This window comes from Callionymus lyra, chromosome 1 (genome assembly GCF_982586985.1).
Source record: "Callionymus lyra chromosome 1, fCalLyr1.hap1.1, whole genome shotgun sequence".
Lineage (NCBI taxonomy): Eukaryota > Metazoa > Chordata > Actinopteri > Syngnathiformes > Callionymidae > Callionymus > Callionymus lyra.
The window spans coordinates 9,228,189-9,242,922 of NC_141818.1; the positions used below are offsets into that span (position 1 = coordinate 9,228,189).

A 14,734-nucleotide genomic window follows, 5' to 3' on the forward strand; every position below is an offset into this window, starting at 1 on the left:
TTGTTTTATTAAATAATATTTACGATGTCAATATATGCCAAAAATACGTCGATGGTCGTTAAAAAACTGCAGAACCGCGGATTAAAATCCTATTATTAGTCACAGTTTGCACAGGTAAATATATACAAAGAGGGCGAGTGGGAGGAGACACGGCACGACAGGTGTGTCTAAAAGTTTTGTTTTCCTTTAGGGAACATCCTGAAGTGAAGTCAACGACTGGGGAGGAATGAAGAAAATAAAATCCCAACAAGGACAGACGAACCAAGCGTTCGAGCTTCAGGTATTTGCTACACTTTACTTCTTATTTAAAACGTTAAAACGCTGTAAAAAAAAAAATACTAACTACTTACTTACTATCCAAACAAACCTGTTGAAGTAGAAGAGGACATGTGTTTGCTCTGTATGTGTCACCATCAGTGAAACCATGTCTCTTGACAGGAGAAGGAACGAGTTCAGATTCAGATGGACGACCTGTCAGAGAACTGTGAAGATGAGGAGGATGAGGATCTGAACAGAGTCAAGAGACAGAAGAAAAGGTCCTTTTTATTTGATCTATTATTGCATTTATCTTTCTACTTCTCTGACGTTGTCTTCTAGTCTTCTAGTGTGTCTGGAGGACATGTTCGAGTCCATCAAGACTTTTCTGAAAAAAAACCAGGACAAGCTCTGGATGGCTGTGTACGTGACTTTAACTGCAGGTAGATGAACTGTGTCTGTCCTTAATCACATAAACACAACAATATCCTGATGGATCCACAAGTTTTCCCACCAGCTTTCATCCAGAATCAACAGTATTTTTAAGTTAAAAAAAAGCTCTTGTGGCTGATGACCTGTTTAAAGGTAGTTAACAGACAAGTTGTCAGCACACATCCTATTTGAAAAGGTAAATAAAGGTCTATATTCAACGCTCTAGGGAAGACCTTGAGGAATTCAGAAAGTTTAAGACAACCTTTTCACCTTGACTCCCTTGTGATCCTCCTCGAGCACTACCTGAGAATACGAGACATTGAAACGATTGAATCTTCATAACGGTCGCAAGTTGGATTTTAAGAGTGTAGTGAACATGTCATGATACAGTGTTTTCATTTTGAAAGGCCACTGGATGAAATTTGTGATGCCAGGTTTAATTGGATATTATAGAATCTATAATATAGATTATAAAGCAGAGATTCTAGAAGGCTTTCAAAATGAACACACTGTATCACACAGCTGTATCATGATACAATGTGTTCACTACAAAGCTGTATCATGATACAATGTGTTCACTACACAGCTGTATCATGATATAGTGTTCACTACAAAGCTGTATCATGATACAGTGTTTTCATTACACAGCTGTGTCGTGAACACATTGTATCATGATACAGCTGTGTAATGAACACATTATACAGTGTGTTCACTAAACAGCTGTATCATGAAGTAGTGTGTTCGCTACACAGCTGTATCATGATACAATGTGTTCACTACACAGCTGTATCATGATACAATGTGTTCACTACACAGCTGTATCATGATATAGTGTTCGCTACACAGCTGTATCATGATACAATGTGTTCACTACACAGCTGTATCATTATACAGTGTGTTCACTAAACAGCTGTATCATGATATTGTGTGCTCGCTACACAGCTGTATCATGATATTGTGTGCTCGCTACACAGCTGTATCACGATAAAGTGTGTTCGCTACACAGCTGTATCATGAAGTAGTGTGCTCGCTACACAGCTGTATCATGATACAATGTGTTCACTACACAGCTGTATCATGATACAATATGTTCACTACACAGCTGTATCATGAAGTAGTGTGTTCGCTGCACAGCTGTATCATGATACAATGTGTTCACTACACATCTGTATCATGATACAATGTGTTCACTACACAGCTGTATCATGATATATTGTTCACTACACAGCTGTATCATGATACAATGTGTTCACATCACAGCTGTATCATGATATAGTGTTCACTACACAGCTGTATCATGATATAGTGTGTTCACTACACAGCTGTATCATGATATAGTGTTCACTACACAGCTGTATCATGATATAGTGTGTTCACGACACAGCTGTATCATTATACAGTGTGTTCACTAAACAGCTGTATCATGATATTGTGTGTTCGCTACACAGCTGTATCATTATACAGTGTGTTCACTAAACAGCTGTATCATGATATTGTGTGTTCACTACACAGCTGTATCATGATACAGTGTGTTCACTAAACAGCTGTATCATGATATCGTGTGTTCGCTACAAAGCTGTATCATGATACAGTGTGTTCACTACACAAATGTATCATGATACAGTGTGTTCACTACACAGCTGTATCATGATACAGTGTGTTCACTCTGTATCATGATATTGTGTGTTAGCTACATGATACAGCTGTGTAGCGAACATGTATCTTGGAATAGGGTCCTGTCCAGCTGTGATGGGCTCCACCCCCCCACACAAGCTTATCAAATCATTAGAAACACAGACATGCATTTCATCTACTTATAATGTTCTTCTTATAAGTGATTATTATTGAGATTTCAAAATGAATTGTGTTTCTCGCTCACAGGCTTCATGGCCATCGTTATCGCGGCGTGCGTCTTGGACCTGGAACGCGCAACCATTCTGCTGGTCATCACCTTGGTAACCATATTCTTCCTGGCCTGGGATTGGTCGATGGAGCGCTATGGTGACTTGATTTGGGAGAAACTGGAACCTATCAGGGATTTATGCACCAGGAACTGGTTCTGGATCAGATGGTGAGGAAGTGGACACACACACCAACACATGTTGACCACTTTCGTTGCGTGTTGTGTGGTGGCAGCACTTTGCTTTGGAAAAAAAAAGAAAAAAAAGAAATAAGAAGCAGGAGTGATTTGCACCAGTGGTGGCAATACCTCTCTGTCTCCTGGCAACAGTAAAAATCTTCAGATTGAGTGGACGTATTGTTTGAGGAATCAGCACGACTGCGGATGTCAAACAGGGCAGCAGAAAGCAAAGATGGCCGCTGCGCTCGTATGAAAAGCATAACTGCTCCAACACTCCTAAGAAGCAAAAAAACATCTTGAGAGAAAGAGTCTCCTACAGACCTCTCGTCGTTAAATTAGATCCATTAGTTCATCTCCATATTAAACCCCGACAAATGACTCCCAGAACCTAAATGTCAGGTTTTTCCTGTGCAGCTAAAGACGGTTTTAAATGTAAATAAAGAGTTAAATTCATCGGCAAATAGACGGGGGAAAAAAAATGATGTTCAACCTCAAAGATCTTAGTTTTCGCCACCAGGCGAGATTTGACCCGGTTCATCAACATCTCTCTGGGTCAGGTGGGCAATTAAATTTCCCATGAGGCCACATTATGCCGTCAAGCCAAACAACTCGAGGAGGAGAGAAAAAGAGTCTTTGAATAGAGAAATAGAGAAAAGAACAATTTGATTATATATTATTATATTTGAAATACATTTCCTCAAAAGATTCACAATAGAAATGTGGGGAAAACTGATATATTCTAACAAAGGAAACATTTTATCATCCATTACTGTTGTAACCTAGTTGTATTTATTATATTTATTTTCTATTTATTCCTCCAATATTTATATATTTTGTCAGTTACTATCTTTAATTATATAGACTTATATTTTGACAACACACTTGTAGCATTTCCTCAACAATTGACCTTTTTGTCATTTATAATAAATAAATCCTATTTTATACCATTTATTAATAACAATTAAGTAATTAATCTGTATTTTTATTTGATTAATATGATTACTTATGTTTATTTATGCTCAGATTTCTTCCATTTTCTCTCTCAAAATAACCTTTATGCTGGTGAGACTAACAAATTACCTCTTTGTCATTTATTTTTAAATAAAACCTGTTTTTTTGGTTTGTTTTTTTAAGTTAAGTAATCAGTATATTATTTGATTAATATGAGGTATGTATATTTACAACTATCTTTACTTATGACAACACACTTGTAACTACCCTTTCTTAACAATTTAACTTTTTGTCTTTATATTAAATAAAACCTGTTGGTACGTTCATTTATCTGTATTTTATTTGAGGAATATTATTATGTATGTTTATTTTTATGGAATTATTCCCTTTTCTCTCTCAAGACAACCTTTATGGTGGTAAGACTAAATGTACTCAAGTACAGTTAGCAACTTTTCGTATTAATGGAAGCATTTACTGATTATTATAGTTTAAAAAAAACATGTTTTTTATTTCATATTAAGGATGAAAAGGACAGTTGTTGACAAAAATGTGATTCAATTGAGAAATTAATACAAATAAATGTATTTAGGTTACAAAAATATTAGATAGAAATAATAATAACTATAAATTAGTTAGTCAATATTTTTGTATAAAAAATGAACTTTTAACAAAACAAATAAAGATATTTGAGCTTCTCATCCCGATTAAAACACATTTTAATCTGGAGATAATCCATAGATCTGAAGGTGACCAGACCAGAGGAGATGGTTTAATGAATATCTTCACTGACTTCCTCAACCACACACCAGGCTGCTGTGTGTGTGTCTGCTGGTGCTCGTGGTCTGCTGGTTGGTTCTGGACACGGCCAAGCGAGGAACCCGACAGCTGATGTCGTTCTGTGGCCTGATGTGTCTCATCGTCTTCACCATGGCCTTCTCCAAACACCCGTTCAAGGTTGGAATCCACACATGCGTCATCCCGGGTCGGTGCTGATTCCACTCGTGTGTTTGCAGTGGTCTTGGCGGACCTTGGTGTTCGGGGTTCTGCTGCAGTTCGTCCTGGGTCTGCTGATCCTCCGGACGACTACCGGGTACGTCGCTCTGAAGTGGATCGGTGATAAAGCGGAGGTTTGTCAACAACATCACATATTATTGATGGATCAACTCATTTGTTTTTATTCTCTTCTGCAGACTTTTCTGTCGTTTGCAGACGTTGGCTCTGAGTTTGTGTTCGGTGCGAGTTACGCAGATCACTTCATCATCTTCAAGGTAAAACTGTTGCTTTTGAACTTCTTTTTGGGTTGTGTGGTGTTACTCAGGGATGCGTTTAAAGCTCTCCTTTTATTCAAACATCTTGTTTTCTTTAGCAAACTTCTTTGAAGTAGTGCCTCAGAGGTGGTAGTTGCATTTATTTCCATAAACAACAACAAGAGAAAACTGACACAACACACAGAATGTTTTCAAAACTCATCAAAGATCTTTTTAAAACGTATTATTATTTTGTTTTTGTAAACTAGGATGACAATAGTGTCAGGGCTTCAGTTTTCACAACCATGTAATTGCACTGTTCTAAGAGTGGAGGGAGCCAGAATCAAACATGTTCAATCTTACATATTGTACATATATTACATATTTGTACAGCTGTGTAGTGAACCTATTGTATCATGATACAGCTGTGTAGTGAACACACTTTATCATGATACAGCTGTGTAGTGAACACACTGTATCATGATACAGCTGTGTAGTGAACACACTTTATTATGATACAGCTGTGTAGTGAACACACTTTATCATGATACAGCTGTGTAGTGAACACACTGTATCATGATACAGCTGTGTAGTGAACACACTTTATTATGATACAGCTGTGTAGTGAACACACTTTATCATGGTACAGCAGTGTAGTGAACACACTTTATCATGGTACAGCAGTGTAGTGAACACACTTTATCATGATACAGCTGTGTAGTGAACACACTGTATCATGATACAGCTGTATAGTGAACACACTTTATTATGATACAGCTGTGTAGTGAACACACTTTATCATGGTACAGCTGTGTAGTGAACACACTTTATTATGATACAGCTGTGTAGTGAACACACTTTATCATGGTACAGCAGTGTAGTGAACACATTGTATCATGATACACCTGTATAGTGAACACACCGTATCATGATACAGCAGTGTAGTGAACACACTGTATCATGGTACAGCAGTGTAGTGAACACATTGTATCATGATACACCTGTGTAGTGAACACATTGTATCATGATACACCTGTGTAGTGAACACACTGTATCATGATACCTCATCATTCCATTACTAGTATTGATCCTGTCAATTTTTTACTTGTCAATATTAACAACACTTAATTGAAACTGTGAACTCAATGTTGCATATGACTTGTTACCCATCATAACAACCCTCTTAGTTACGGTGTCCCGAACAGCTCCCATAATGCTTTGCAGCCTAGCCAACCAATCACAGATGTCCATTACTTTTCACATTGCAACTTAGATATAGACTTAGATATAGAAAAAAAAAAATTAAAAATGTTGTAGCGACCAATCCGCCGTCAATAAATCTAGCAGTTTGTAGAAAGGCATTGTGGTTCACTGTTGCTATAATAAATAATAATAGTAAATACATAATAATTAATTATGTTCATCTGTGTGTACATATATTCAAATATACAGTATTACTTGCCGGACTGTATGTCCACTTTATTTATTTATTTTTTTTGTTTTGTTTTGTGTAAATGGTCATAAAAAGAGCATGAAGTGATCTTTATTTTGATTGACATGTGTCGTTGACCCTCTGCAGGCGATGCCTATCCTGACCTTCATCAGCTCCATCATCTCCGTCCTCTACCACGTCGGCTTCATGCAGTGGCTGATCTGTAAGGTGAGCGAGAGGAACGTTGACGAATATTCTCCGTACTCAACGACCAGTTCCTCTGTTAGATCCGCTAATGAATGGTCCTGATGTTGTTCATTTGACTTTTCCCGAACACCAAGATTGGATTCCTCATGACGGTTACCATGGGAACGTCGCCTACAGAATCAATGGCTGCAGCAGGAAACATATTCCTGGGGCAGGTGTACATCTTTTCGGTCAATAGAACAGCAGCACAATCATCCCACCGTTGACGCCCGTCTTTTTTTTTCCTTTTTTCGTCCAGACCGAGTCTCCTCTGTTGATCCGCCCGTACATACATCAGATGACTTGCTCCGAGATTCACGCCGTGATGACGGGGGGGTTCGCCAGCATCGCCGGTTCCATTCTGGGGGCGTTCATCGCTTTTGGGGTGACGTACAAATGGACTTTGCGTGGAGGAGAAGAGCTTGAATGTTGTTTTTTCCACGTCAAGGTGGATGCTACTCATCTGCTGACGGCTTCCTTCATGTCCGCGCCGGCCTCGCTCGCCGCCGCCAAAATATTCTGGCCTGAAACGGAGACGCCAGCGTACACAAGCGGTCGTGATCTTAAAATGGACAAAGGGTGGGATAGTAGTATTTCAATAGTTTTTTATTTAATTAAAAAAATAATAATAATGTGGGCCCTGTATTCCTGGTAACAACGATGGTGTACACCAGGGTTCTGTTTTTGGCCCTCTCCTTGTTATGTCTTATAGTTATTTTTGGAAATTGTAATCAGAAACATTTATTAAACACAATGTTACTTTTATCTGCAGAGATAGCTCTTAAGGAGATCCCCTGGGTTCTGTTTTTGGCCCTATTTTATTGTTATCGTAGATTAAAAAATAAATTATAAAAAAAAAGATGTATACAGTGTATTTATATTTATAAGCATTATGATGAATCATTACACAAAAATCATTTTGAAAAAAACATTCATTAGGTTTTAATCACAAATCATCTTTAACGAACCATTTTTCAGACACAAAGAAGTAAAAAAAATATTTTTTATCTTAAAGGAACAATTTTCCAGCAATTTAGTAAACAATAAAAAAAATCCTCCTAGTAAAATAAAATTACCTTGGGGGGAATTCATCTTTAACAGAAAATATATATTACGAAAGCATCTTGAAAAAAAACTTTTTTAGACAAAGTAAAAAATTAATCTTCAACAAACCTTTTTTTCCAACTAAACTTTAAGTGAAAAAAGTCAGATATCAAATAAGAATACTTTGTGAAAAAACAATAATTTTTTAAACATTAAGTAAAGAAAAAATCTTGAACTAAACATTTTTCTGATATATAATTAAAAAATACATCTTGAACTAAACATTTTTCAAACGGTCCATGTACCATTCATTCAATATTCATTTTTGAAACGAAAAGCGGGGCATTTTTCAATATGTGCAGCAGTTTTTGAAAAACCAAATATGGGGTTAGATTAGATTAGACATTAAGTAACAGAAAATAATCTTGAACAAGAATTTTCCTACATTATTTAAATAAAAAATCTTCAGTAATAGTTATTCAATGGTGACTCGGGTGTCATCCTTCATACGGCATGGATTCATCGATACCGTCCATAACACGTCGATCTCACCTTCTGCCGACAGGGAATGTGGCAACATCCTGGAGGCGGCCTCTCAAGGCGCCAGCTCCTCCGTGTCTCTGATCGCCTCCATCGTGGTCAACCTCATCGCCTTCATCGCCATCTTCTCCTTCCTGGACGCCATGCTGTCCTGGCTGGGCGGCACGTTGGACTACCCCGAGCTCAGCTTCTCAGTTGCGTAACTTCCCAGAATTCAATCCCGTCACTTCCACTGGAATGTTTTCTGCTCGAAACAGGTCATCTGCTCCTACGTGTTCCGACCTCTGGCCTTCATGCTGGGGGTCTCCTGGGAGGACAGCGGCATCGTGGCCGAGCTCATCGGGACCAAGACCTTCATCAACGAGTTCGTGGCCTATCAGAAGATGTCCGTGTTGATCCAGAGGAGGAAGGCGGGAGGCCCGGAATACATCGACCACGTCAAGCAGTATATTTCTGTACGACTCAACATTGAATCTGTCGTGTGGATCAAACTTTATTTAAAATTCTTCCGCACACAGGTTCACTCTGAGACCATAGCAACCTACGCTCTGTGTGGATTTACCAACTTCGCCTCCTTAGGGATGTCAATAGGAGTCATTAGTGAGTATGACTTGGTCAGGAATATCTCGGGGTTCTTCGTGACCGAGGTTGAAGAGTAAGTTGTAAGATAAAGACAGTAGATCACTGACCCGGAAGGGAAGAGTCACTGACTATTGGACACCAGTGGGAGGAAATGTGGAGCGAGATGGAACTTGAGCATTTTAGCCATGAGGGGGAAATATTTCTATTTTTAACACAAAGGCATTTCCTCTGATAACAACAACAGAATGACAATTTCCTGAAACAAAATGACAATTTCCTGAAACAAAATGACAATTTCCTGAAACAAAATGACAATTTCTGAAACAAAATGACAATTTCCTGAAACAAAATGACAATTTCCTGAAACAAAATGACAATTTCCTGAAACAAAATGACAATTTCTTGACACAAAACGACTATTTCCTGAAGCAGTCATAATTTCCTGAAACAAAATGACAATTTCCTGAAACAAAAAGACAATTTCCTGAAACAAAATGACAATTTCCTGAAACAAAATGACAATTTCCTGAAACAAAATGACAATTTCCTGAAACAAAATGACAATTTCTTGACACAAAACGACTATTTCCTGAAGCAGTCATAATTTCCTGAAACAAAAAGACAATTTCCTGAAACAAAATGACAATTTTCTGAAACAAAATGACAATTTCTTGACACAAAATGACAATTTTTTGACACAAAATGACTATTTCCTGAACGAAATGACAATTTCCTGAAACAAAATGACAATTTCCTGAAATAAAATGACAATTTCCTGAAACAAAATAACAATTTCCTGAAACAAAATGACAATTTCTGAAACAAAATGACAATTTCCTGAAACAAAATGACAATTTCCTGAAACAAAATGACAATTTCTTGACACAAAACGACTATTTCCTGAAGCAAAGTGATAATTTCCTGAAACAAAAAGACAATTCCTGAGACAAAATAACAATTTCCTGAAACAAAATGACAATTTCCTGAAACAAAATGACAATTTCTTGACACAAAATGACAATTTCCTGAAACAAAATGACAATTTCTTGACACAAAATGACAATTTCCTGAAACAAAATGACAATTTCCTGAAACAAAATGACAATTTCCTGAAACAAAATGACAATTTCCTGAAATAAAAAGACAATTTCCTGAAACAAAATGACAATTTCCTGAAACAAATGTGCAAAATCCTAAAGCAAAATGACAACTTGAAACGTGAAAAATAAAATACATTTTAATAAATAACAATTTCCTGAAAAAAAAAGATAATTTTCATGAAAAACATATGCATAATAAATGATATACCCTCTTGAAATTCAACTGTAACATAAAGAAAATTAAACCTTAAAAATAAAGAGATACTTGATAGCTCTGCAGCGAGAATTCTGACCCGCTCTAGTAGAAGAACTCACATTTCCCTGATCTTAAAACTCTTCACTGGCTGCCAGTTTCTTTCAGGATCAATTAAAAAAAATCTGGTTCTTATTTTCAGATCTATATATACTTGTGTCGCAGTGCAATATGGGACTTGTGGTCCAAGAGGAGGGAGTGTATTTACTTGCCACTCGATAAATAGATGTTGGTTTTCAGAGGGAGAGAAGGTGAGCTTCTTGTTTTGTAACACTGATAAAAAAAAACCTGTTAAAAAAACGGAAACAGATCTATGGTCACATGTTCATGGGACAGCGAGGCAGTGGGATGTGTTGATTACACACTTGAGATGAGAAAAGGCCAAACAAAAGCACCCCGGAGCTACAAAAAGTCCAAGAGGGAAACCAACTGTGATAATTTGTGTTCATTATTCATTATTTCACACTTAATTTCTCCTCCTTTGTGCCGCGCTGCCACTCATCTAGTAAACAGGTTGATGTTGTTTGAATTCAAAAATCCCCGACAATGCGCCGCTTTATCTCGGACGGCAACAAAGAATGGTTCTGTCTTCTTCTTCTTCCTGCAGCCGCCATGGCGCCGGAGAGACGCGCCGACATCTCCAGTTGCGGTCTACGCTCCCTGATCGCCGGCAGCGTCTCCTGCTTCATGACGGCGTGTGTCGCAGGTGAACTCACCCTTTTTTTATTTTTATTATTGAGTAACTCCCTTTTTTTTTATTGTGTAATGAAGCGATGTGTATGTATGACGCCGCGGTGTCACGACTGAGGTGCTAAGAACCACGTTATTCATCATCATTTAACACATTCACATGAATATTCAAGGACACATGCTCGGCTCTACACGCACTAACACGAGGATTTTAATTCTAACGTGATCTCGTCTCCACTTTATTTTCATTAATCTGTCGTCGCCGTTACATCTGGTTTGATATAGAAATAGCTTCTTTTTTTTTTTTTCCTATATCATTACTTACTGTATGTCGCCATGGCAACTGCTATAGTGTGATTCACTTTTGTGTGGAGAGCAGTGGCGAGCAATTACGTTTCCTCAGGGGTCATATTGTAACTGTGGCGAGGGGCCCTTATGGGAGGAATCAAGGAGCGAAAAAACTTGAATATAATGTGAAAACAGGAAGGAAATAGTATAAATAAACAAGTGCAAAAAGATATTTAATCAAATCAAGCTGAATATGCAAAAAAACAATTTTCTTTTTTTTTAATCTGATATTAAAAGCAATTTTTTCGGTTTATATATTTTGAATAAATTTGCTTAAACCTTTTAATACTTACATAAACGGAGGGGGAAGGTTCTGAAACAAAAACCTTATGATCATATTTAGGGTTGATCTAATAATGTATATATATATATATTTTAAATTTAATATCTACTGTACATGATCTTTTACTTCTTGAGGGCCACATAAATACACTCAAAGGGTAGGAAAGTAGTATCTTTCATGCTTTAAAAGTAATTTTAAAATAAATATTATGGCTCCTATTGTATTCCTTGTAAAAACTATGGTGTACACCAGGGTTCTGTTTTGGGCCCTTTCCTTGTTTGTATATATAAGTAAGTAAGTAAGTAATATTTATTTATATAGCGTTTTTCGAGACGAGATATTGGATTTAACTGACTCTTTGTTATGTCTAATGGTTATTTTGAAAAACTTAAATCATGGATTTTTTATTTTAAAAAAAGAGAAAAGAAACCTTATTAAAACAACCTGATAAAGAACTTCCAATGTACACATACAAGAATCATCTTCAAACAACCATTTTTCAGAATGTAATTGAAATAAAATATCATCATGAAAAACTATTTTTCAAACATTGGTATGAAAAAGTGAACTGACAATAAGTACTAAAAAAATGTTTTATATTGTATAACATTAATATTAAATTATTCCATTTTTATTTTTTAATGTGTTAGAAAAATCCGTTTTTTTCGGTTTATGTCTATTGAATATATTAGCTTAAATCTTTTAATACTCACAAAAAAGGAGGGAAAAGGTTCTAAAATCAACCATATGATCATATTTAGGGTTGAACATATATATATATATTTTTTATTTAGTTTCTACATGATTTTTTACCCCATGAGGGCCACATAAATACAGTTAAAGGGCTGTGTGTGGTCCCCGGGCCACACTTTTCTTGTGTAGTTGAGTGTCAAGTTGGTATTTCTTTAACTCAAATAATCAATAAAATATTAGTATCTTTAATGTTTAAGTAAAATTCTCTCGAGTGTACCCATGTACTTATTTATGTTTAACCCTTGGTGTTATCCCAGGATCAAGGTGACCCAGTGACCCTAAAAACAAATGTGTTTGTGGCATCCCTTTCCCCTTGACCCAGAGACAACACAAGGGATACTAAAAACAAATTTGTCTTCGGGCCTTCGGGTCACCTTGACCCTGAGATAACACAAGGGATACCACAAACACATTTGTCTTCGGGCCTTCGGGTCACCTTGACCCTGAGATAACGCAACACTTGTTGTTCCCAGGAATGCTGTACATCCCACAACTGAACTGTCCGCAGATATTGGGCGCCATGTTGAACAACAGCAACACAAACACCAGCACAGAGATATTCAGCTGCTGCACACAGCTGTATGACAGGTGTGTGTGTGTGTGTGTGTGTGTGTGTGTGTCTAACTTTTGTCAACATTTGCGGCAACAACGTGACTCAACGTCGTGGGTGTGTTTAACTTGCAGCGTGAGCGCGTCCGAGCCGTGGAACATCGGAGAAGGATTTACTGACGACAATCTGATGACCTGCTGTACAATCACACCCCCCACACACTTCAACTGTAGCTGGGGGGTTTGACGCACACACACACACACACACACACACACTCAGGCATGATTAGATTATTTTAATAAAGTTATGACTATTTTTTTTAAGAAGTTTTCTTTTTAAAAAGTGAAAAACATGTATTCGTCAAAATACCTCAATTCCTTTTTTAGCATCTGAAATGTTGTCAATAGCAATGATCTCAATGGAACACTAGGAGGCGCTTGCTGACCTGAACGAGAATCCAGTTGTGTTACGGAGTTTCGCGACTCTTCAAATTATTTTAGGATCCAGATGGTATTTTGCTTCATCTTTTCCTGGGACGTCAACAAAACAGGTTGTTACGATCGAATCACCCATTTTTTGAGTTATTTTCAACGCAGACGTCGTACAGTCTCCTTGGCAGCGGTAGTTACCGACGTGAGATGAAAAGACAGTATTAATAAGAACGTCTCAAAGCTGCTTTTTATTCACCTTTCATTGTCATATTGTCATTAAGTTGTCATGATTTTCATGGGTTTACAAACATGTGTTGTTTCCTTGTAACGTAGAGAATGATAAATTAGGAAACAAACCCCAATATTTAACGTTTATATAACCTTATGCTAAGTACAATAGTTAAAATTATTTTTCAGTTTTTATGAAATAAAAAAAGTGTGATTAAGAGTAGAAAACCATATATTTTTTAAATAAAAATAATAAATTGATGAACTTGAAGAAGCCTGATTAATTTTTATTCAAACAATTTCAATGGAACATGTTGTTGACAATAAATAATTGAGAATTAAATCGAATAATAACAGTAAAATATAAAACATATTCACTGTAGATAACACTGTAGAAATGTGAAACCCGGGGCCAGACGAGTGTCTCACTTATTTTCTATCTGGTACTGAATCTTTCATTCTTCCCTATAACCTTTTTTTTTTTTTAAGGTGCTTCTCGATACTCGAGCCGTCGCCCATAGTCTCATCTGACCTTTTGTTTCCTCTCGGGATCAGGACCTGGTCCGGTGTCCTCGGAACTGTCACTTCTAGATGTTCCACAGACATACGAGGAGAGGGATTTATTTATTTTAAATCTATACAACAAGAACGGAATAAGAACAAACAATGTAATATGGGTTAAAATCCATCAATGAGTTCAATTACAGACATAATATTATTGATTTTGTTATTTATACATAATTAAAAATACAGAAATGAATCGATTATGTTGAAATTCATATGTTTTGTTCATATGTATTTTTTAAAGTAAGTAAGTCATTTATATGTATAGAGCGCTTTTCCAGACCAGGGTCACAAAGCGCTTAAAAATCAAAACAATACTCAAAAAACACATACTAAAAAAAATCAAGATAACACAGAGAACAATACAGGAAAGGAGAGGTTTCTAGGCTGAGAAAAAAGAGAATCTTGTCCTGTGACCACTGGATGTCACTGGTGTCTTCTCCATGTCATCCTGTCTCCTGGTTTGACTGACAGTTCATCTGCTGTTATTAATACTAATTACAGGTGACAGTGTCAGTCTCCTTCAGAAGAGTGTGTGTGCACTCACACACACACACACACACATCTGTCTTCATTAATGCATCAGAAGGTCAGATGGCCTCTTTCTTGTCGGGCAGGAGGCGAGATCATACGTGTGAATCTCACACACCCACGGCGAGCGAATATTGGCCCCAGCAGTCGCTCGCTGACACATGCGGCAGATTAAGGGCACCATGTTAACATGC

The 14,734-nt window shown here is 37.0% G+C and overlaps 1 protein-coding gene across 1 annotated transcript; it reads left to right on the top strand.

The window, feature by feature from the left end:
- Positions 1–203: 203 nt before the first annotated feature.
- LOC148087862 (solute carrier family 28 member 3-like) lies at positions 204–13,341 on the top strand. Its single transcript, XM_087798440.1, has 17 exons — positions 204–280; positions 439–536; positions 598–698; positions 2,569–2,758; positions 4,528–4,672; positions 4,732–4,845; positions 4,909–4,986; positions 6,545–6,625; positions 6,739–6,819; positions 6,903–7,028; positions 7,092–7,222; positions 8,253–8,421; positions 8,485–8,682; positions 8,746–8,827; positions 10,770–10,868; positions 12,710–12,824; positions 12,921–13,341. Exons 1-17 carry the CDS (start codon positions 227–229, stop codon positions 13,030–13,032), a joined length of 1,974 nt encoding a protein of 657 aa, XP_087654566.1. The 5' UTR covers positions 204–226; the 3' UTR covers positions 13,033–13,341.
- The last annotated feature ends 1,393 nt before the right edge of the window (positions 13,342–14,734 follow it).